At 48.0% G+C, this 24,781-nt stretch overlaps 1 protein-coding gene across 6 annotated transcripts in view; it reads right to left on the reverse strand.

Annotated features, from left to right (window-relative positions):
- Window positions 1-2,433: 2,433 nt before the first annotated feature.
- The window catches only part of slc12a7b (solute carrier family 12 member 7b), a 44,908-nt gene continuing 22,560 nt past the window's right edge, over window positions 2,434-24,781 (reverse strand). For 2 of the 6 annotated variants that reach the window (XM_056584103.1, XM_056584105.1), the window contains exons 2-26: window positions 23,926-24,020; window positions 22,089-22,223; window positions 20,324-20,470; window positions 17,412-17,466; window positions 16,891-17,021; window positions 16,251-16,492; window positions 15,813-16,027; window positions 15,062-15,229; window positions 14,730-14,828; window positions 14,419-14,476; window positions 14,041-14,215; window positions 13,658-13,776; window positions 13,146-13,244; window positions 12,250-12,369; window positions 11,889-11,993; window positions 11,185-11,353; window positions 9,478-9,673; window positions 8,821-8,990; window positions 8,422-8,553; window positions 7,772-7,879; window positions 7,186-7,293; window positions 5,557-5,720; window positions 4,547-4,561; window positions 3,046-3,179; window positions 2,434-2,555 (exon numbers count right to left, since the gene is read on the reverse strand). In XM_056584103.1, the coding sequence (XP_056440078.1) occupies window positions 2,464-2,555; window positions 3,046-3,179; window positions 4,547-4,561; window positions 5,557-5,720; window positions 7,186-7,293; window positions 7,772-7,879; window positions 8,422-8,553; window positions 8,821-8,990; window positions 9,478-9,673; window positions 11,185-11,353; window positions 11,889-11,993; window positions 12,250-12,369; window positions 13,146-13,244; window positions 13,658-13,776; window positions 14,041-14,215; window positions 14,419-14,476; window positions 14,730-14,828; window positions 15,062-15,229; window positions 15,813-16,027; window positions 16,251-16,492; window positions 16,891-17,021; window positions 17,412-17,466; window positions 20,324-20,470; window positions 22,089-22,223; window positions 23,926-24,020 (3,251 nt within the window). In that variant the 3' untranslated portion in view covers window positions 2,434-2,463. The remainder of the gene's footprint in view (window positions 2,556-3,045; window positions 3,180-4,546; window positions 4,562-5,556; window positions 5,721-7,185; window positions 7,294-7,771; window positions 7,880-8,421; window positions 8,554-8,820; window positions 8,991-9,477; window positions 9,674-11,184; window positions 11,354-11,888; window positions 11,994-12,249; window positions 12,370-13,145; window positions 13,245-13,657; window positions 13,777-14,040; window positions 14,216-14,418; window positions 14,477-14,729; window positions 14,829-15,061; window positions 15,230-15,812; window positions 16,028-16,250; window positions 16,493-16,890; window positions 17,022-17,411; window positions 17,467-20,323; window positions 20,471-22,088; window positions 22,224-23,925; window positions 24,021-24,781) is intronic. The other 4 variants (XM_056584106.1, XM_056584108.1, XM_056584104.1 and 1 more) reach the window with 3 other exon arrangements.

Consider the following 24,781-nt stretch of genomic DNA (forward strand, 5'->3'; position numbering starts at 1 on the left):
GTGTTCCTGGAGGTCATTGACCCCCCACACGCACACACATACACCACAACATCAAGAACGACGACGCACGCCAACACCGACTACAGCTGCCCCGCCCCCAGCCCCCCCCCCCCCCACACAATTACCCAATCCAGTCCTCTTCCTTGACAACGCTCCTTTGTGATTGGACACTTCTTAACGTAACAGATAATTGAAATGTAACAATGTGAGCCATGAACAGAGCGACTAGGTGCTGACAACATGGTCACACACCACAAAAGACAATGATGAACTCGAAACAAAAACAATGGCCGTCTTTCTAAATGAGCAGAGAACAGAGGTGCTGTAGACTATGTTCTGTTGAATACTGCACAGCTAGGGGGAGAAACTGTGGAGATATAGGTGTACCTGCCAGAGGGGGTACATTCATCTCATCACTAATGTGGGCGTCTAAAACCTTTAAAATGTAATGGATGGTCAAATTCATATTTGTTCAATAATTGAACAAAGTATGGACATTTTCTGAAATTAAAATATATTCTAATATTTGTATTCTGATTAATACAAATTTGGCAGGGCAAAATAAAATGCATCGAGACAATTGTCGTGCATTGCTAACTAGACTAGTTAGTGTAGGACTACTAGTTTTCATAAGGTTTCCTCTCTGCGGTGAGAGGAGACACTAAGCAACTGTATTAACTATACTTCCACAGTTTTCCTTTTTGGCACATAATTTCCCCACTACACACATTCCATAAGCACCGCTCTTCCTGCGTGTGCGTGCGGCTGAATCAATGGACTTCATTTGCTCTAGACGACACCCAACTTTCGGTCAATATGTAACCAAGCAAAGCTCCTCAAGCGATGGTCCACCAACAGCGGGAAGATCAGAGGGGGAACCAAAGTGGTATGAGGCCGGTGTGACTTGGGATATTTCGATTTTCCCAGCCCATCCCTAGTGGTTGAGCGACGCACGTTGAACCTCACGGTCCCTTCATCAGAGATAAGACGCCACACATGATGATGTTCCTTTCGGTGTCCTCCTTGCGCTCCAGACTTCAGCCCCTGATCCCCCGAGCTGTTTAACAGCTCATTGGTAAGCATGGTAACAATTAAAAAAAATAAAAAAAACTGACGTAATCATATACTGCTCAAACAACTTCATATAAATTCCTAACTGGCTACTCCATAATCCATAAATATAAGGTGGCGTTGTATAAGACGCTGTACGGCCCCTCTGGGGGTTTCCTCTCTGGACTATGGCTATGTTTCCACCCCCTTGAGGCGGTAGTGCTGTTGGATGGCTGGCCAACCGCTTTGGTGACCGTGCCAACGGACAGGGCCGTCTGCTAGTGACACCACGGGACCTGGCGGCTAACCGTGACACACTCTCGCTATGTTCCTGGGGACACGATTGCACGTTCGAGGTCCACTTTCCAGTCAGTCCCCATCACTGCTCAGCCTGGAAGCCAGCCACACAGCGCAACAAGGAAAGAAGACACACAAACACACATGCACGCACAAGCACACAGACACACGCACTAAAAAACAAAAGCATGCAGCCTCCATTCAACGATGTATCCTAATGTCGACAGTGATAAAAGAGGACTTCTGAAGAAGTTAATGTGCGAAAGAGTGGCTGAAGACACAGCGGGATGTACACAGAACAGGGACTTGCAGCAGAGGAACCCCATACAGCCACCCCTGTTGGGTAACACCTGTGCAACTGCGTATGAATGCACCAAGGCAGTTCCGCAAGGCGCATCGGCACGCACGTTGACCAGGTCGCCATCCTAGTATCCCTGCACTGACCCCTGCACTGACCTCCTTTCACGGCGTGGTAAGACGGTGAGAAGGTAGAAAACACATTTTCATCCACTGGAATATTTTCAGTCTAGGATCTACCACTTGTTACATGTTATTTGTACAGACATGCGTTTGCTGTGCTTAGATTTTGCTCAGGTCCAATGTGCATCTTCACCCGCACCAATAACAATACCTATCATCTCTATCCAACAGCTTACCGTTGTCTAAGGTGACAACATAGCTCACAACATCAACACAACGGAGGGGGAAACAAGAAAATATAACATGTAAAAATGTTCAAAGTTAAATGAAATGTGTATATAAAGTGTCTCTATGCTCTTTCCTTCCAGTCGGCGGGGCTATGGGTACCCGGTGGGGACAAACAGCGCCACCGCACTCCTGCATGGCCCAACTGTGAGTTGATGGTCACACCCGTCCGTACCAAACATTTCCTTCTGTCCGAGGACACCTGAGACCTTCTGTCCAATCACAGGTGCCCTCACAACAAAGCCCGCCCCGATTCAAGAAACCCGAATGAGGCTCCTCCCCTGAACAAGAGAACCAAACGATAAGTGGCGGTTTCGCAGTGTCCCGTGGCGGAGGCCAGTGTGTGGGTGGGGGTGGGGGGTGGGGGGTGGGGGGGGGGGTAGGGGGGCGGGGGGCCGGTTCTGGTGTTCTTTAAGAGTAGATGGTGATGACCTCGCGGCCGCCTCCGCGCACCAGCAGCACGCGGTTCAGGCCCTCCAGCAGGACCTCCAGGAACTCCATGTCTGGGGGCCGAGGAGTCAAGGGCCTGCACTCTGCAGCACTGGGGACCACAGCCATGGGGGCTTCACCCCCCAGTCCCACCCCCACACCCTGTCCTTGCTACTTGGACCTTCTGTACCTAGTCTGCCTATTCTTTATGTGCATTATTGCAAACCGTTGCAGATCTTCGTACAACCATGGAGATGAACCTGTGCACCAAGTCAGAGGCATATTTTATTACAACCTCCAGGAAAAATAGATAATAATATTAATTTCAACTATGCATTCAATCAGTTTGGAATGTGAAAATCTAATGTTTTTGGGCCTCTGTCCTGACATGGCGGCCTCTAACGTGGACTACGACATACGTTTAAAGTTTAAGAGCATGGTGATGAGTCCAACCCCCTCATCCGTCCCCCTCAGACACCTGCCATCAATGGACGACCCTCCCCCTGACCCACCCTCCAGCAGCCCGGTACCGGGGGCTTCCCCTCAGCCTTGGCAGAAGGATACAGTTCTCGTCGCCGCCTCGGTTGCGGGGCGGTCCGGGCATGTTGAGCAGCACCAGGTGGGCCCCCTGGGACTTGTTGACCACCACCTCGTTCAGCTTGACCGCCGTGTGCATCCGCCGCACGTTGGACTGGTTCCTGTTGAGACAGGACCCGCAGTGAGGAGGAAGGCCTGGACTCACCAAGACACCGTCATGGACCTGACCTCAGCTCTACTCACCAAGACACCGTCATGGACCTGACCTCAGCTCTACTCACTAAGACACCGTCATGGACCTGACCTCAGCTCTACTCACTAAGACACCATCATGGACCTGACCTCAGCTCTACTCACTAAGACACCGTCATGGACCTGACCTCAGCCCTACTCACTAAGACACCATTATGGACCAGTCCTTAACGCTACTCACTAGAACATCATTATTGACCTGGCCTTATCTCTAATCTAGATCACCTTGATGGACCTGACCTCAACTCTACTCACTAGAATATCATTATGGACCTAGCCTAAACTCTACTCTCTACATCATATGGACCTGGCCTAATCTCTACTCACTAGAATATCATTATGATTGACCACTTTGAAGATCCACAAAAAAACAACAACTTCTAAAGTGAGAGGTAATGACGGCAACCGGTGTAAAAAAAACGTTTGCTACTCTCCTGTGTTAGGGGTTACGGGATTGAACGACAACAATAACATCTAAACACTTCAAACTTTTATTTGTTATCTGAAATATATATATTTTTTTAATAACTTACCTGAGCTTATAATTTTTGTACAATTAAAATAAGCTTTGGCAAGGTTGCATAACAAACAAAAGGTATGTAGTACTAAACTGAGGATCATACATTCTAATAAGCAATCATGTGTCATGTCATTTGCAGAAAATGACGATGAAGGAATCATTGCAGATGCGTGAGGCGGAGCTGATGGAAACAAAGCACTTTGTCCGGCACACACTCCTGAGTGCTCGACAGGTGACCACCATTTTGACAAAAAAGTCGCCAGTCGTTTGCTAGGCTTGATTACTTTTTTCACCGCATCATGTGGTGATGAATGTTGTCCACATTCAGCCACAATACTTTTTCTCAGAATGCGGTCTCTCAATCATCACCCTCAGGAGGGCGAAGCCTAAACATGTCAAATGACATGTCACATGTGACTAAGGAGGACTGTTAACTCCCCTACTCGACATGAGAGAAACTAAACTTCTGCTTTCCACCAAAATGAGCGAATCCAATATCCGCTGTTGCCTATAGCGTTACCCGTGGAAAGCACAAATCGAGTCTCAAACATCACATGATTTCACGTGACCTTGCAAATTCAATCGCAAAGGCCATGAGGGTGCAGGTGTGTGTGTGTGTGTGTGTGTGTGGGGGGCGGGGCATGAAGCAAAAAGCGCATGCAAAGGCAAGCATGTGCATGCAGCAGCATGGCTACGGGCAGACTGACGGGGGGAACAACACACACGGGGCCTGGAGAGAAGAGAAATGTGACTTACAGATTCTCCCACTCTCTAGAAGGAGGAGAAACCAGGACAGAACAAACAGAGACAGCAACTTAGACACCGGTGAGAAACACTCACCAAAGCTTCTTGTCTTTTTCTCTCTTTCCATACACACAGACAGACACGCACAACCAACATCTAGCCGACCCAAAGGTGACCCATCAGACCCCATTCCATTGGTAAATACTTATGACTTGCTATAGAGCAATGATTTGGTTAAGTTAACATTACCCAACATGTAGTATTTGATTAGATTTTATGTAGATATTAACATTTAATGTAGAATGCATAGAAAAAAGATTGTAAATAAGTGTGATATGGTATTACAGGAAATGAATACAGACACACACACAGCACAGCACACACACACACACACACACACACACACACACACACACACACACACACACACACACACACACACACACACACACACACACACACACACACACACACACACACACACACACACGTTGAAGTGCCTGCGCAACACATTTCAGCCTGAAGGCAACACACCATGCGGTTATTAGGCACTAGTGTGCATTCTGCCACTGCTTCCAGCTCTAAGGCTGCTAAGCTAACACATGCTGCAACTCCGGGGGAGAGTTGCGGCATTTTTTTATGCACATGCATTTAAAAAAAACTCAGTTTCATGAGTGGTGTCTTTTAAACCAAGACATATGAGGTTCTACGTATACATGATGAGGGTCTAGATTAGAGACCAGTGGTGGTTCTACGTATACATGAGGCTCTAGATTAGAGACAGTGGTGGTTCTACGTATACATGAGGCTCTAGATTAGAGACAGTGGTGGTTCTACGTATACATGAGGCTCTAGATTAGAGACAGTGGTGGTTCTACGTATACATGAGGGTCTGTAGACACCGGTGGTGGTTCTTTGTATACATGAGGGTCTGTAGACACCGGTGGTGGTTCTTTGTATACATGAGGTTCTGCACTGGAGGTGGTTCTACAGACACATTAAGGTCTGGCTCAGAGACTCACGGCTTCATGTTGAACAGGTCCCGGACGGCCACGTTGGCGTTGGCCTCGCGGCCCCGGTGGCGCTCGGTGAAGAGCTTCTCCTTGGTCCAGGTCATGTGCACGCCCGCCGCCGCGTCACTGAGGGCGGCGTGGGACGCCGTGTTCCTGTCGTGGATCAGCTGGGCCTGAGGGCGAGAGACACACAGAGAGACAGTGGGACAAGAGGGAGAGAGAGAACGGATATGAACAGGCGGAAGTGATGGAGGGACCATGGAAGACAATGTGAAGGAGAGACAGAGAGAGAGACAGAGAGACAGAGAGAGAGAGAGAGAGAGACAGAGAGACAGAGAGACAGAGAGACAGAGAGACAGAGAGACAGAGAGAGAGAGACAGAGACAGAGACACAGAGAGAGAGAGAGAGACAGAGACAGAGACAGAGAGACAGACAGAGAGAGAGAGAGAGACAGAGAGAGAGAGAGAGACAGAGACAAAGACGGAGCGAGAGAAAGAGAGAGAGAGAGAGAGAGAGAGAGAGAGACAGAGAGCGAGAAGAAGTGAGAGGGACAACAGAGAGAGACAGAGAGCGAGAGACAAACACATTTGGTGATGGTTCAGGAGGAGAACTGAACAGTGGGAGTGGTGTGGATGAAAAGCACAGACAACCCAGTGGTGCCAGTCAAGGACAAAACAGACTAGTACTAAACACCGGGTTACATGGGAAAGGTGCAGGAACTGTGCTTGACAAAATGCAACAAGGTGGGACAACGTATAAACAACCAAACGGATATACAGACCAGTACAAACCAGGGTGCAACAGAGCGGTGGGCTGGGGTGGCGGCGCTAAATAGGGCTCGCAGAAAATATATAAAAAGGAAGGCGTGCGGGATAACTGTGAGGGGTTAGAGAGGGGTGGTGGTGGTGGGGGTGGTGGTGGTGGGGGTGGTGGTGGTGGGGGTGGGGTGGTGGTGGGGTGGGGGTGGGGGTGGTGGATGGGGTGGTGGTGGGTCACTACGAGATGACGGGCTACCATTCACAAAGCAGATCTCAGCGCAGACCATCCAGGGAGAAGTGCTCCCCGCTGTGTAGCAGTTTGGTTTGGCCTGGTTTTGGACCAGTCTCCCCAATCAGCTGCTTTACTGACCCAGCTCAGAGAGAGCTCATACCCAGGTCAGACCCGGACTTTGCACTGAAGTAGAAGGTAAAACATCTGACCCGGGGGCGTCCGGATTAGGTCCATGGCAACCCCTCGTCTCAGAGTGTACGTGTCGAGTATAGATCAGCACTGTCGCTGGAAATAGCTTTCATTTCAGCGATGGGCTCATGTGTTCTCCCAGTGCCTGAGCTGAATCTTTAACCCAGAGTCACTTCCCTTTAAAGATTCTCTTTCATGCATGCGCTCTATAGGCGAGTTGGACTGAGCATGTGAACCATGCAGCCGGCCCATTTGAGGAGCTTTGTATGCATCATCGTAGGCATCCTTTGTTTTGCGTAGGTCGATGAATGGATGATGGATACAAGTCAAATGGGTCAGGCCGATGGGGGTGGGGGGGTGGTGGGGGTGGCGGGCCAACGCGTCAGCATAGATACCACTTTGTGAAGGCATGCCCGTGTTTCTAACAGCAAGAGGGTGTTGCTGGGCGACCCGGCTACCTCGTCTTCCTCCACCTGGGGGGGGCTCGGCTCGGTGGGGCTCTGAGCCGGCGGGCTCTGGTTCTTCCGCCGGATGGAGCTACGAGACCCGTCAGTGATACTCTGAATCTGAACAAAAGGGGGGGAGGCGGTTGTCATGGGTGACGGGAGAGGTCGCCCCCCCCCCCCCCCCCCCCCGGGGAAGCCACCGCACGCAGGGGGAACGTGTTGGGGTGGGGGATGGAACCCCTGGGACTAGTTCTATCAGAGATGTCCAGTGCTTGTTTCGCTTAGCTTGACACACACACACACACACACACACACACACACACACACACACACACACACACACACACACACACACACACACACACACACACACACACACACACACACACACACACACACACACACACACACACACACGTCCCCTTAAAAAAAAGAGCGTTATTCTCAACGATAGCACACCTGTAAGGAAACAGCGTCATGATACGAAGGAGACATAGCAAGGCCTCCATATCAAGGACCATCTACACAAGCCAATTTGTTTGATTAGGATTGTTTGCTCCCGGTGAAGGCCTGGGGGTCTCGGCGTGGTTCTCTTTACCTCTCTCTCCCTCTCGTTCCGGGACAGCTGCATCTGCTTCAGCATCTGGGACCTCTGCTCCATGACCAGGGTCTTCTCGTAGGTGAAGGCCGAGATGTCGCTGTCGTGCTGCGGGACCACAAGAGCAACCCCCCGTGAGACGGAGTCACACACCGCCATCGCCCCGTCGGCAGTCTGATCGTGTGAGAGCTGCATTCTGGGAGATGCATATGGGCCGCAGCACGCCGATGCAATGCCAAACTATTTGAAGGCTGATTGATTTGACCACATGCATTTTAGAGCCACAAATTGAGAACATCTGCCTTGGGATTCTTCACAATCACAGCAAGGAAGACACACAGATACAATTGTAATGGTCTGTCTTTTAAATGTATTTGAATATTTGTTCAATCAAAAGCATCATTCTTAGCATAAGGGGCAATGAGGAGTTTACAATCCTCCATTGAATCCACTCGTTTTGAGCAAGAGGATGGCATAAAACACCTGAAAACACAGGACGAGATGCTTTGACGGCTTTCTAGCACTTCACTCAAGCAGCGATTACTGCTTACAGCAAAGTGGAAAATACACATTGCATAGCGTGGTCCATTTTGGGCAGGGTTCCCAGAGCGAGGTCCCGGCCAGGGCTCAGGAGGGAGCGGGCCACTCACCATCTCCACCACCTCCACCTCGGCGTCCAGCCGCAGGTGGTACAGGAACATCTGCAGGTCCTTCTTCATCTGGATGGAGTTGTCGTCCATCTGGGCCACGGTGAAGATGCGCATCTTGCACTTCCTCCACACCTGAGCGGAGAGACGGACGGAGGAGGATCACCCGTTTAGTATAGTCGAAAGGAGGAGGAGGACAAGAGGGACGGATGATAGAAGACAACGGGCAGATGAGGTGGTCCAATGTAGAGAGCAGCAAAATAGAAAAAACATCGCTTATAAATAACTTATAAATCCATGAACACTTAACTTGACGGTACTTAATTGATCTAGCAGCCTTCAGATAAACATCCAGCCTAAAGGGCCTCACATAGCCACAGTAGAACGCGGTTGACCCCTGACCTTGTGCTGACGCAGCAGGAAGGGCAGCAGCATGAGCATGCCTCCGTCGTGCACCACCCACCACACGTCGATGGTGCCCTCGCCCAGGCGCTCCAGGTTGCCGGGGAAGCTGTCCACGTTCTTGGCCACCAGCAGCGCGTGGTGCGTCGCCGTGGTCTCCCTCACCGTCTCTGGGGGCCGGAGGGAGGGAGGGAGGGAGGGACACACGAGGGAGAGACGGAGAGACGGAGACATAGAGAGAAAAGGATGACGACGCTAAAATAGTCTTATTACGCTCAACCGTGTGTGTGTGTGTGTGTGTGTGTGTGTGTGTGTGTGTGTGTGTGTGTGTGTGTGTGTGTGTGTGTGTGTGTGTGTGTGTGTGTGTGTGTGTGTGTGTGTGTGTGTGTGTGTGTGTGTGTGTGTGTGTGTGTGTGTGTGTGTGTTGTGTTTCTGGCTGGCGTTCATCAGCCTCATAGGGTAATAGTTGAAAATACCTTTTAGTCAAGAGAACCAAGGAGTCCTGAAAAATTTGACTGACATTTGACTGTGACGGCAAACACAACCTCGGTGCGTCAGCGCTTGCATTCCTGCATCACCTTGCCCTGCCGACTCTGGTTCATTCCCTAATCTTTTCTGGACCTCCATCCAGCTCAGTGGTACCGATCCAGCCCTCACCTATAAAGTTCTTCCAGGAGGCGGGGTCATTGGACTGCTTCCAGGTGCCGGGCCAGGCCATCAACACCGTGTTGTGCTTCATGCCCCCCAGGCCGGCCGACTGGATGAGGTGGGAGAATCCGTCCCTCAGGTTGGACGACACCACCACGTGGCAGAAGCCCTTGGTGCGCTCTGCCGCCATGGAGGACTTGATGTTCTGGAGGACGCAGGGAGGAAGGAGACGGGGGGAGGAGGAGGAGAAAAGAGGGAGGCAGGGAGGATGTCAAGCAGTACAGGAAGAAATAGGAAGGGGAAAAGACATAGAGGAACAGATCAGACTGGTTGAAAACAATGACCTCCTACCTGATGACTCTGAAGATCTACTCACATTCTTCTGGCTTTAGTGAAATCCTGTTGCTTTAGTTTCATAATGAGTCATACTATGCCTAGGCATCAGTACATATAACTTGGTTGCTTTAATTCTAGACTTAATGCCTACTTCTTGACTAGTTGGGTCGCTATATCACCTGGCAGCAGCCCATAACGGTGGCCTATGTATGAGGGACTTTTAGTGTGGTGGGGTTAAAGCTCCTGCACTCTAACTAGTCCCCGGTGACCCCTACCTGTCCCCGGGTGTTACTCCAGTTCACACACGGCTTCTGCTGCTCAGACTGTTACTATGACGACGTTACTACATGCTCTACGGCTGGCCCTGCCATGAAAGGCTGCAGGGGGTTCTAAGGGAACAACGTAGTCTAGCTCATCATACACTACCTGCCTGGTTTCTAATGGTGTCTACATGTTTAGTACCACCACCGTCCCTACATCAGGACTAAGGCGGCTACAGGACCTAAAAGAAACAGTGGATGCTTAACCTGTCTTGTGTTTGACTGGTTTTCGTTTAATATCATTCCTTTTCTGCAACCTTTTCAGAAAGGAACCATTTCACATTTCATTCACCGCTATGTGGGCCTTCCCGCTAAACAGTGCATTCACAGTCCATGCTCACAGGATGCAGGGATCCCTCTGTCCCTTTTAAAGGTTTATCCTTTTCCACTGGGTAGACTTACAGAGATGTGCTGGCCCTCAACCTAGCCTGAATATAGGCCTATCATGAGTGTATAATGACAGGCCGTATAAATAACTATGACATGCTTATGAATTCTTAAACGCTCCAACGTTCCGAACGGTTAATATTGGGAATAGACCAACACCCCTGGATTTGGGTTGTCTAATCCTGGAGTTAATCTTGTGTTGAGGATTGCTGAGGACAGGAGAAGTAATCTGCTGAATGAAATTGCTTTTCTAGAGCGAGTCAGGCCAAATATAGTCATGTGTCAGGTGTTGAATCACCTATGAAGTGTACTGCTAATTTCGGCCAGCATGTGGCAGCACTGGTCTGGTCAGTCGAATTTGGACTGTAGTTGACCTCATTCTTCTGAATCAACTATTTTCACTCCATCAGGCCTGGCAGTGTATGTGTTCCTGCTGTGTGTGCATGTATGTATACATGAATGTGTAGCTGTTGTGTGTGTATGTATGTGTGTGTGTGTGTGTACCTCCTCTGTGTGTGTATAGGCGTACCTGCTGTGTGTGTATACGTTTGTGTGTACCTGCTGTGTACGTGTGTGTGTATATGTGTGTGTATACGTGTGTGTGTGGATACGTGTGTGTATACGTGTGTGTGTGTGTGTGTGTATACGTGTATGCGTGTGCGTGCGTGTCTACCTGCTCAGCCGTCTTGGCCTCAGAGTCCTTGGTCAGATAGGTGCCCTCCAGCACGTTGCCCACGATGGTGAGCCCCTTGCCGGCCTTCAGCTGGGTGGTGAGGGACAGCAGGCGCGGGTGCTTCACCGCCAGGTCCGTGTCCACGTTGAGCAGCACCAGCATCTGGGGCCTGGGCACCGTGAGCAGGGAGGAGAGGGGTGTTCAACAACAGCCTTCTCATCGCCATCAAAAATAACATCTTGTCTTTCCCCAACAGTCTCCACATTGCATCGTCTCTGAATCCAACCATGATCCCTGGTATGCCCTCCGCATGTGTTCTGCCTTGTTTGTCCAAACTCGCATGCAATGTTTTTCCAAACTTACTCTCATGTTGGTCAACGTGATAAAACGCTAATCAATGAATGTGTCACAGCAAGGTGTCATTACCCAAATGTACACTAGAGGGTGGTTTATCAACTAGCGAGCAAAACAACTAAGAGGATAGAGCTCAGAAAAGGCGTCTGTTCCAGACAGCGCATATGTTTTGTATTCTATTTGAGTGTCTCATACTTGAACAATTACACAATTTCAATGTTTACACAGCTAAGCTCGGTTAGCTGCAGCCGGCAACTAAATGGTTTTGAACCACGGCCTTCTGGGCAATTAACCAATCAGTGATGCGCAGCACCTGGGCGAACCCTCAGGTAAACACAGCAGAGCCGCACCTCCAGTTCTTGGTGTGCGGGGGCGCCTCCTCTAGGCGAATGAGAGCGTAGCGGGCCGCGTTCAGGGAGAGGCCACGGATCCCATCGCCCCATTCCTTCTCCGCCCTGGAGAGAGACAGATCAGTACCGAACAATCTTAAAACAATTCTAATAATAATATATGCAACAAACACAATGCAAAAAATATAGATACAATATACGTCAATAAATAAAAATAGATGTAGTATGAGAAAATGATGGCTACGTACTGGGACAACTTTGCAGAGAGGCGATTGACACACCTCTTGGTTTACACTGATCGCCGTCACTATGAACCGTTAGTTCCAGTGTCTAGTGGTGTGGTGTGGAGCAGCGCCCTCACCCGCGGTATTCGATGTACTTGTAGATGAGGCCGGCGATCACCATGGCCACGATGGCGTAGTACCAGGACGAGATGAACATGAGGGAGAGACACAGGCTCATCCCCAGGAACGACAGCGCCCTGCAGGGGGAGACGGTAGGGGAGTGTACCGCAACAGTTAGGCAAACAGAGCGATAACCAAACACAACGCCAGTCTTTAATGATGCGCCATGCAAATTGGTTCACGTGCAACAGGCATTATTTTCTTTTTGTGTGTGTGCACAGCTGTGTGCGCCTGACTTTAAGAGAGGACAGACTCCACACACAAACAGGGACACTAAATGATCAAAGGGCCTGTGATCATAGATCAAAGACAACGGCCTATCCTGTTAGTTTAGAACTAACGTGGCTGGGCACTGCTCCCAAAACGACTGGCAGCAGGCCGGGCCAGTGAGATCACTGATGCACTAACTAGGTCTGAGCTGGGGCGGATGATGCAAGGCTCACACTACAGGACGTTTGACCTGATTCTGACGTCAAAGACACAGGACACATTCTCCATTCCCTGCATAATCTGGGAGATATCTGAAAGAAATACTGGTTCCATTGGGTTGATGGATGTGGTCAAAGATGCGATTATGATGGAGCTCGTCAGGCTCTCTGGAATGTCCCCATTGAACGAGTCAGTGCACATTAAACCCAGTGCAGCTGATCTTGCCAGTGTTTAGACACGAGGTGGGGAGCGGCGTTATCTCGGCTCCCCAGTTGTCCATTTTCTGAGTGTATGAATAGCCTACTTCAATCAAAAGCCATAATTTAAGTGTGTTAGTTCAACAAGGCTTAAACTGCAAACATTTATCCGTGACTCTGATCGACCCAGAATCCCCCCCCCCCCCTCCTTGGCGCCGGTGACCCACCAGTGGTAGTACTTGAAGCGCGGCCTCCAGTTGGGCGTCCTGAGCAGCGTCTGAACGGCACAGGCCAGGTTGACAAAGAGGTAGCACATCAGGAAGAACCTGGAGGGAGGGGCAAGCGATGGAGACTCATGGAGCAACTCAAAGTAACAATGCCGTCGCATGGTCTTACAAAGTACAAGTACAGTTCAGTAGTGATGGATGCGAGTCATCTCCCATTTCCAAAAGTAAATCCAATGCGAACAGACTAAATAAGTATGAATAATGCAGGAGTAACATCGGAGGATGTGTGCACCCCATTGATATCTAAAAATTTAAAATAACTTTCAGAGAAGAATAAACCAATATTGAAGATATTGGGTTTGAGGAGCTTTTACTTTGTGTGTGCTCTCCCACCCATTGGGCTGTGTGTGTGTGTGTGTGTGTGTGTGTGTGTGTGTGTGTGTGTGTGTGTGTGTGTGTGTGTGTGTGTGTGTGTGTGTGTGTGTGTGTGTGTGTGTGTGTGTTCAACTGACATGGAGAGGATGGGGGCTACAGCGTCCAGGGAGGCGATGAGGATGCCGATCTCACAGATCCCACCGGACAGCAGCAGAGCCCAGGTGGGCTCACCGTTAGCCTTCCCATGGCCAAACACCTGCAACACACACACAGGCATGTTCACAACATATTCATCGACATACATGGCAGCATTCGCTCAGGGAGCGAGAGAATGATGACTAGTGTGCATTTGTGTACGAACGGGTGAATGTTAGGCAATAATTGTAAAGCGCTTTGAGTGGCCATTGGTTAGAAAAGTGCTGTATATATACTACCCATTTACATACAAGCAACACAAACCGTTAAGTTAACTTGACTGTAGAATGTTTGTGTTGGTAGGGTGGGGGGGGGGGTGACTTACCGCCAGGAAAGGGACAATGCCATCTCGTGCGATGGCTTGCAGTAGGCGTGGCGCCCCAGTCAAGCTCTGAAGCCCCGCCCCACAGCAGGAGAAGAACGAGCCAATCACAATCACCCACGGTGACGGCCAGGACAGTGTGCCAATCACAAGGTTCCGTTTTACAGAGTCGCCAAACCTGCAGAGTGGTTGCGGATGGAGGCTTTTAGTTTCAAAAAGAGGCCGTCTGAAAGACTTAGAAACATCTCACACTTGACAGTCCATGCTAAACAAGAAAAAACTAGTTTGCTGCAGATTAACGCTCATTGGAGGAGCAGACAACGTGAGCGGTGTACAACGTACAAGTTCACATCCTGTATGATATCTGACCCTCATACTTACTTGTCTCTGAGCAACACAGTATCAATGCAGGCACCAAACAGCACCACGGAGGTCAAGTCTGGAGCACACCGTTAAGGAGAGAACCTACACTCTTCTATAGAGGACAATTCAATTATGCTGAATGTGATACATGTTATTCATAGAGGTCAAAGGTCAAACATCAGGTTTCTTGGACTCACAATCCTGTTGCAAAAATTGCAATACATAGAGTTAAATAAAAAATAAAATAATAATAATAAAGAAAATATTAAGTGTAGCCTTTTTGACATCACTCTTTGATAGAAATGTCATGGCAACGGATGAGAGGATACAAATGAATGTGGTGGTTGCTATGGCCAGGATTGTCCCGATGGGGATGGACTTCTGGGCGTCCCGCAGGTCTCCCGATCGGTTGGAGCCGGCCATGATGCCTGGAGACAAGTCAGACAACATTTTAGACCATTTGTTGTTTCAGGCCTAGTTTAACTAATTTGATGGTGTCCATGTAAACTAAGGTATTCATTATACATTGAATGGGTTAACCCTTACCCTGATGCTAAGGCTATATAATAACCCTTATGCATGAAGTAACATTAACTCACGCTTAATTAACGTTCCCTTCATGTGACGTGCTGTGAAGTGTGTTTAAAGCCAAGAGTCGTACCAGTGACCGAGGGGAAGTAGATGCCCACCAGCAGCGTGAAGAAGGAGGCGATGTCGTTGACCACGTAGGGCAGGTACACGTCCTGGGAGGTGTCCGCTGCCAGCACCGCTGGCTGCCTCGGCTTCTCCACCAGCATGCCCAGCGGCCCGTAGTCCGACCACATGTTGTCTGGGGGGGAAACGGCCGTTAGAACACACACCAATGCGCTGGTAGTCACGTAGCGCCTGGCAGGAGGGGAAGAGAGGAGGCCCTGCATTGTCCGACACTGGCGGAGCACAATGGATTCCGTAACGTGCCAAGGGCAGACGGACAGGGGGGGATTAAGTAAGAGTTGGAGTGTGCTTGAAAACATCCTGTCTTAAGTGGCTGGTATTTTTATTGACCGGTGCTCCAGACCAGGTCATTGTAGTGCAGGTCACCATGTGCCAGCAGGGATTTGTGTTACTCTGCATTAGGAAAGTCAAAAGCCAATGATTACTTTTTTGACTTAACTAGTCGAAATTTGCATAAAAAATACATACTGGGAAATTGGATGCAAAATGATGCAATGCTGTGAAATGTCCTGGCGTAGCCATTCCAAAGATCCTCGGGATATTTGTGTCATCTCGTTCATGTTTTGAAATATAAATAGTTTAGAAAAACCAAACAATCGCACAGATTGCCCTACATGGCACTGCACGACATTAAATGATGCATCCCCAATGGATTCAAAGGTGGTGGTGGTGGTGGAGGGCGGACGCAGTGTTCTGACCTGAGATGACACCGCTGGTGAGCCCAGGGATGCCCTGTATCACCGTGACGTTGTTAAGGACAAAGTACTCGTTGCAGGAGGCGTTGAGCGCCCTAGAGCCTCCACAGAAGAGCGCCCACAGCGCCGTGCCGACTGTCTGGTTGCCCACCTCCTCCGTCTTCAGACACTTGTCAAAGTTCAGGTTCTGGAGCGTTCGGTTTCCCAGCAGACACACACTACAGCACGGGGGAGAGCAGAGGTACATCAATGTCAAACTCTGGTCCACGCTCTTATTTCTTTAAGTCTTTGTCCCAGTGTGAACTGCTAGCGAACTCCAGGCTTACAGGGACCTCTGAAATGCTTTGAGAGAGAAAAGCCCTCAATACCGCTCGCTGAGTGTAACCATGCAACATTATGGTGTACGGGAAAAGCATGTCACGTTACAGAGAGAGGACTCACGGGAAGTCTGGAGGGTCGAAGGCGGTCTTGATGACCCCGGCGTAAATGGCCAGGATGGAGAGGACGACGCAGGCCAGGAAGACCAGCGCCAGCTTGTTCACGTACTTGACCCCCACGAACACCACCAGGGACATCAGCGTCAGGCAGCAGGTGCCATACACGCGCATGTTGTTCAGCAGGGCGGCCGGCTCATCCTCCTTCTTCTCCGCCACGAAGATGGCCGCCTGCGGCACGATGTAGGTCTGGCCAAACGCAAGCACAGGGAGAAGGCTTTAGGATGTGCCTGATGCAAGGATAGGGAGGTGGCTTTATGGTGTCCGACCCAAGCACAGGGAGAAGACTTTAGGGTGTCTGACCCAAGCACAGGGAGAAGGCTTTAGGATGTGCCTGATGCAAGGATAGGGAGGTGGCTTTATGGTGTCCGACCCAAGCACAGGGAGAAGACTTTAGGGTGTCTGACCCAAGCACAGGGAGAAGGCTTTTGGCTGGGTTGAGCTCTGATCAGGGTTTGGCTTTTAGGGTAAAAACCATGGATTGCAGGTGTGATGCGGTCTGTATTCGGTACGTTGAAGTTCCAAATAAAATTACATATTTTGGGAATGGATGGAAATGTACGCACGAATCATGACAGCATGCTCACCAATAGGATCTCTATGGTGCCCAGAATGTACATGGAGCCAGCGAAGGTGGTGCCCAGATAGAAGCAGAGGCCCACCGCTCCACCAAACTCAGGCCCCAGAGATCTTGAAATCATGTAGTAGGAACCTCCAGCTGAAGGGAAGGGTACAGGCAAAGGATTAGTTTTTAAATCGTATTTTACTCAATTCACCCCATTTTTAATTGCGTCAATATTCTTTATGACACAACCAATGAGCACAGACTGTCAAAAGCTATAGCTGAACCCGAAACTGATTTCACTAATTTAACACAGTCAATGTTAATTTATAATTATGTCCCAATAACTTAAAACTTCTGAAGTCTCACTCCTTATATCATTTAAGATTGTGGTCAATTATACTGCATCCAATTTTGGATCTAGATCAATGAGGTATTATTACAAAGGAACATAGTGTACGTGCAGACTTGCATGAGTACGCTTCAGAAGAACATTGGATTATTGTGTATGTTGTTCCTCTGTTCCACTGAATAAAGCCTGCTTACCTGGAACAACCCCATTGGTCGCGATTGCACTCATAGAGATGGCGGTCAGCATTGTCTGTGGACGACAGATACAGATTCATTGTACAATATTTCACATCTTGGTCCTTCACATACAAACACCTCACGTGATATCCTTCACTTAAAATAGTTTTTCATTGAAACAACACCCACAAATGTTATTGTTGCCAGGTTGTGCTAATTCTATACATCTATGGTTTTTCATGTTTGCAGTCCTATTGTGGGGCCGAGACAAAGGGTTTAGTGCAGTCATAAGCCGTGTCAGTGGGCGAAATCCGGCCCCATGCCTGTGAAATGACCTCCTTTGCTGCTTAGGCTTTAAGTCTTTGGAGATTGGTAATAGATAGCAGCTTTTCTCCGAAATCTTCCCCAGAAAGCCTTCTCGTCTATAGCCCGCCTCTTACTCAACATTACTTCCGGATCAGAAGGCTGAAACCAGTTCTACACAGAAATAATTCTTCTAAAATAAGAATATATTTAGTTCTTCTTTAACCGCAGCCAAGTAAAATACTTTTTTATAATCATTGTAGCCTTCATTGAAAAATCCATACCAGAGGAAAACAAAATAAATTACGTCGTTAATTACAATCCGTAAATACAGTGGTTACAATTATAAACTCATGGAGTCAATTGACTCCATGACTAATCCCTTTGGCGCTACTCTCTAAAGCAGCAATTTTATAGAAAGTAGCCAACAGCCTATTAAAGTCCAATGAAGAAGGGAGAGGAGAGGGAGATGTATGTGAAGTATCAGTTCCTTTGTATCGTGAGGCTAATGACATCTAATGCTGCACTGTGCCCTTAGCGTCCCCAAACCACCCTGATTGCGCAATTTCAAATATTGTTCAACCATCCGGCCTCACTTCCTTAAAACTTAAAACTAAAAAAAATGGGCAGACGTATCAGCGCTAGGGATGATTTTCAGACGGAAACTAAAAGGTGAACTGGGGAGATCAAGATGGTCTCAGGAGGCTGTGATGTCCAGGTCTGAATGGGCCATACCAGGAAAGGCTGGACTAAAGCCAATTAAGTTGACCAATGTGTTCCTACCTTCATAGCGTTGAAGGTCTAAGCTGCTGTGTCTTACTCAAGCTGAGACAGTGAGAGTGCATGGAAAAGTACAGGGTGGCTCGTCTCGTCAGCTGGAACGTTTGAGGAGCATTCTCTCGGTCTGCGCTTAGTTTTACAACTCATATCTTGAGAATTATTCACACCACCAGAGGGAATGTTCCCGATACAGCTCCATGTGTTCTACCAAGGCTTTCCAGGAATGTATTTGCAGATAATTTGGAGATAAAATCTGTTTTCTTTAACGATAACGATTTACATTTTAAAGTCAGTTTTACTACCGTCTTGGAACACTTCTGTGACTTCACGGGAAAACAGAACTGCACTATGTACTACACTGCTGCGTACGAGTTCCACAATGCATTTTTTCAATCCATGGATGCCATCTTCTCAAATGCCAAGCTTGTTTGCTTTGCCAATAACAAAAGTTAGGTTAACACTTGAATGTGAGAACTCATTTATTATGAGAAGCGCACAAACACCAACATGAAGTTTGATATCCGTCTATGAATCACGCTCCCTTCCCCATACTGTCCTCCTAATATCCGCCAACAACTTTCACTTCACCAGCAACATGGCAACCGCCCAGTTAAGCTCTGCATCCAAACAAACCCCGGTGATCAGAAACACATTATCCAAAGAGACCCAGTGACTCAGACATTCCAGCAGAATAACAATGCCCCCTCCACGCCCCCCCCGAACATGATATCAAGGCTATGGAAACACCCAGGGAGGACGTGGAAGAACAGGGAGAAACAGAGAGAGTTGGAGAATGTTGCGCTCACACACCCGTTGGGATGGGGGGCGGTGGCGGCTGCAGTCTCATGAGAACCTAAAACAGTCTATTTGTTTGACTGTGTCATGGCAACAGGACTTCAGTGTGCAGGGGCGTTAGTTCTAAGTAATTGGCGGTAACCTGCAAAGCACTGTAAACAGTCAACAGTAGAGCGGACTAACACAGGCATGCAAACGGAAACGTGAGATCCGACTGAAATATAAAAAACTGAAATATAAAAAAAAATATATATATATATATAAAAAAAAACTACAGTTTACCACCTTAAGGAAAGCAGTGGAACACTACAATTGAATGTGACTACCTTTACCATACGGTAACATTTACATTTAAAGCATTCCCCAATATCCAGCATCCTTGCTGTTTGTCTGCTGAGGGAATTAACAACTGAAAGTTCCTTTCATTAAGTGAAAGAGGGTTCAGGGCGGGGTTGGCCTTTGAATTTCCCTGATTAAGCTTAAGCATGCCATTGTCTGCAGTGCCGTGCGTGTGTATTGTGTGTGTTTGTGTGGCAGACACCATGCACAGGGGAAGGGATTAGGAATCAAGATGTCAGGTAGCATTTGGCACGGCGAGCTGTATGAGCAGCAGAAAGCCTTTGGGGCTAAATATAGCCAGTAGGGATCAGCAGCCATGAGAGCCATCTCCCCCAACACGGTTGTTGTTCAACACACACGTCCGCAGTCGAGCGCCCGGCCCCCATCCTGAACACACCTCACACATGCCCAACGAGAAGTTTCATGGCAAAACCTGGTATGTCTTGTGTGCATACTCAGCGCCTGATTGCAATGTAATCGTTTAAAAGACGGGTGAATTTCGATTGTTTAGTCGAAAAAACGACTACCACTACACATCATGTTAATGTTGACCGTCAGGTAAACAAAGTATCCAAGTATCAGGTACATAGGTATTTATCCACCGGCCACAATCGCGGTTAAGATGAAACGAGAAGGTACATCGTGGTCAGTCCAAGTTGCCAGTGAGCGCCGGGACACTGGTGTGGATCACGGGGCGGGTGGCCCGTACTTACACAGGAGCAGCACATCACCACGATGGCCAGGGACTCCACGATCCCCGCGGTGCCCACGATCCAGGTGAGGCGCAGGAAGAGGATGACCCCGAGGATGTTCTGCAGGCAGGGCAGGTACACGCCCATGAAGGTCCCCATCTGAGGGCTCTGCAGGAGGGGGAGAGGAGGGAGCAGGGGACGCAGGGAGGGGGGGGAGGAAGGAAGGAGGGGACGAAGCATGAAAGGGGGGGCAACAGAGAAAAGGAAAGGAAGGGGGTGGGGCAAGATCATCAGAAGCACAATGGGTTAATGTTTATACATTACAATGCAAAAATAGATTCAGAACATGTCAAATCTGCTTTAGTTTAATACAAGTGGAAGTTTACTCAAATTCCAAAGAAAAGCTATTTGTGCAAACTTGTGCTTGTATAATTGGGTGCCTTATCCGGTTGTTCTACTTCCCGGAGGTAATAAACAAGGTGTATCAGGAAGTGTGGGTCAGCAGCAGGTCAGGGACAAGCATCTTGTCTCAGAAACTAAACAACAGCCATCCTTTTCAGTGACACAGCACCGCCAACATACCAGCTACAAAATAAAGTCTGTTGGACTTTGGCAAATCACCAAGGATTCATTCTTCTATTTGATATATTAGTAAGTAGTAATCAAGGTCAAATCAACTTTAAAGTGGCCATACGTTTGATATGAAGGGAAAGAATAACTGTGGGAAAAGCTCAATTTGAATGTGCCAACTACAAAAAAAATGTATTCGCCTTTTAGATGTCTTGCCAGAGATCTATGCTAAAAATACCCAGCAAGACCCTGCAGAACAAATCACAAGAACATGCAAATCCTGGCCAACCCCAATGCAGATATGGTCCTATGATGAAACTGTGATTAGTGTAAAAGCGAATGGACGTTCAAGACTCAAAAGACGAGACTTGTATACCGTCTTGGTCATCTTGCATATTAAAACACAGAGCCACTGCCTCTGGTCCCAGATTAGTTCTGCACGGGGGTCATGGTGTCAGCTCTATTATCTTAAAGAGGAGCAAGTGAACCCACTGTTTCACCTGGAAAAATGTGTTTTGGGTTGAGAGTTCTAGGAGGGGGCATTTGGTCGTCATGGTTACGACCCCTTGGGTTTTGGGGCATCTACTTTAAGTGGAAGTCTGATCTACTCTCAAAGGGAGATGCCCATATTCTTACATCACTTTAACAACAGGCAGTTCGAGACTAGCTTTATCAACAAGAGAAGTAGAACAGCATCCTTGCATTTGTTTATTTTCTGTTTCCTGCGATGAGAAACTACACATTGTCTCACATTAATGTGTAATATCAAAAAAAATGAGTATAGAGCGTGCTTTTCTATTGGGTATCATGTGGAGAAGGCTTTCTGGTCCAGTGCTGCAATACCCCAGTTAGCCACTAGGCTAAGTTCGGCCACACCAAACACGTTACTCGCGTTTGGGGCGTCGAAAATCTGCATTTTTGCATAGGGAACCATTGGTATAGGCGTAGACTCGTTACACGCGTTGAAGCGTCGCGTTAGGGGCGTTAGGGGCGTTAGTGCAAACCTTGAGACCATTCCTGGGGGCTTGTCTAACGCGTCCCAACGTAGCAAGCTATAGTAGCTTTCAACTCTCTGTACTGGCCAAGAAAAGTACCTTATTGGTGAAAACGAAAGTAACATCTGTTTAAGGCAATACACTTAATCTAAAAAAAATACACTTCCTTTAGTGGTAAATAAACCACGCAGAGAATGGCAGAATAAGATGGATGGAGGTACCTTGACGGCTTTCTTTTTGGGCCCAGCCTCCTCTTCGTCAGCCTCCTCGTGCTCCTGAGCCCCCTGGGTGAGGTTGGTGTAGTTGGCCAGCTTGTTGAGGAGGGAGGACACCATGGGGTTGCTGTCCATCTCCTCCTGCATCACCAGGACCACAACACAAACGCTGATCACACGTCATGCAGGAGCATAAATGCCTTTGGTTAATATTTTATGATTATGTTTGGAATTTCATGAGTGAATAACATAATAGTCGAGGGTGGTCATTCGGAATACATAGAAATTTGTTTATTTTGTGATTAATGGACGAGGTATGTGTCGAGGGGAAATGCGTAGCGTCAAGCTGGAGCTCCACTAATTAGACTCAATAGATCCTAAACATCATGTGGATGGGCATCCAATGGTTTATACAGCAGTCCTGGTCGAATCAATCAAGCCATGTTGAGCCTGCTTGGCTGCACTGGCCTCTGAAAGCATTCAGACCCCGTCACCTCTTCGCACACCCCAACACTTCATTATGATTAATAATGAATAATGATTCGCTGTGTGTAGATCGATGGGTAAAAAAGGTCAATTTATTCTTTTTGACATTTGATGTGCAACACAGTAAAGTGTGCAGAAACTTAAATAATAAAGTTTCCTGAATCATCGACCTTGAGCCCCTGTTCACGTCGCTCAGGGACATTTGCAGAAACTAATTACAAAATTCAAATTTCATTCAAATATTAAAAAAAGGGTACACTAGGTATTTTCAGGTATTTAATTGCTGAAATTGCCAATCGATAAGGGAATCTTACAAAGAATAAATAATCGATTATAAATGTTTTGGCTAACACAGAACAACCATTTCGTTTTTTTCCAACAAATGGAAACACAAAATAGACATTGTTTTGTGCAGAATACGGAAGGCTCGTATGAAACACCACTCCACAACGAGTAACCCGAGCGGACAGTCAGAGGAGCCGTGGCCAGAGCAGGCAGGCACGAAGGACCGCTCTAATGCGTCATCGCCAGGATTACCACAGCCCGGCAAACGGCGATTACAGATACATTGACCGGTTTTATCTGCCAAGATATGCGGCCGATTAACATCTCACACGGGTCAATTTAATCAGCGAGCTTGAGCCGAGGTTCACGCCCCGAGCCGCCCCGACCATCAGGCTGCAAAACTCTGTGACTCCGTTAAAGACGACACCAGCCAAGGGAGGGGGACTGAAGGACAGTACTCGAAACGACCAGGAGCTCAGAGAGCCCACGCTGTCGAGAACGTTGCCACGTTCACAGAATAATAACCCAAAAAGGGTTTATAGCAGTACAGCGTCAGTCTTGAGTTGTGGGTAGTAAACACTACCAGGTTTAAATTAAGGGACCGGTGAAGGTACATTAATGTACGTTGGGTTTGTTTCAAAGTTTTGTTAGATTATTATTGCATTTAAGGGCACTAGATAACAAATGTTTGGTGATAATAACACAACTGGCAATGCATCAATCCAAGTGAAGGTTGATCTGTGTCTTAACTTCCATATTTACTTGGCTTAGATAAAACTTTAATAATCCCCCGTAGGAGAAATTTGTTCTTGAAAGCCATTACTTGTTGGTATCCCAAATGTTTATAAGCACCGCATGTTACGATGACATGTTACAAAACATCGGTGATGTTGTTTCTAGAATGTTCCTTAGTGGACTAAACAAACCACCATAATGTACCGAAAGCGTGATCGCATTGTTATGAGTAAAATGTAGTACTAAATTCTCAGATTAAAAATGTAGTAATAGTAAAAGCACACATATTGGAATATTGGACGGTCCTCATGTGGATGCCTGGACACCACAGCGTTACCTCAAAGAGGGCCATGTTCTTGCCATCATAGCTGATGGCCTTATCGTTGTCCGTGTTGTTGATGAAAGGACTGCTTTCCTTTCGTAGACCGTCTCCTGTGGAAATAGACAGAGCAACAAAGAACTTCATGAGTGGATGTCATTTCTCAGAATATGGAAGGAGGCGCTGACCCTGAACCCACAATACCAGGAATTAATAATTCATCATGTCTATCGATTCAATTACAGTTTCTCAGTCTAAACCTTATTTTTGGTTTCTGAATCCCTCAGATACGTGATCAACAGTGTCGCTTTCTGCAGGTCTGCAACATTAAGCAGAGGTACTCCATTAGTCCTACCCACGAACAAAATAGCTAGGGCCAAAGCTAGAAACGACACAGCCAAGGCGACTGTAATGTATTGAGTACTGGGGCTCCTCTTGGCTCTCCACCACCACTCTAGGAGGGGGGGGGGGGGGGGGACTCTTTCAGGAATGCAAGATATCCCATTGATGTCATTCACAACCTGCACCGCCATTTCGGGCCCTCCGAGACCTGGCGACCGGCAGGGAGAACAATTTGGAGCCCAGCTGTAAACCGCGGTTCTGGCCTTGGCATTCAAGGCCACGGGTTAAGCAAATGTTTTGGCTGAGCGCACCGCGCAGAATGTGGCAACCGAGCTAGCGCGCGTGGCTCTGGCAGGTCGAGTGCATACACACAGACACACACACGTGCTTCCTACTGCACCCCATGCGATGTGTGTAGCTGTGCTGTAAATGGATTGCTCTGTGTCGTTTAAAAAGACAATCGACTGATCCTAATATAAGACTTCATTATTGAAGCACTTTCTTTTTACACAATCAAAATGAAAGTCCAACT

Source organism: Gadus chalcogrammus, chromosome 23 (assembly GCF_026213295.1).
Source record: "Gadus chalcogrammus isolate NIFS_2021 chromosome 23, NIFS_Gcha_1.0, whole genome shotgun sequence".
Classification (NCBI taxonomy): domain Eukaryota; kingdom Metazoa; phylum Chordata; class Actinopteri; order Gadiformes; family Gadidae; genus Gadus; species Gadus chalcogrammus.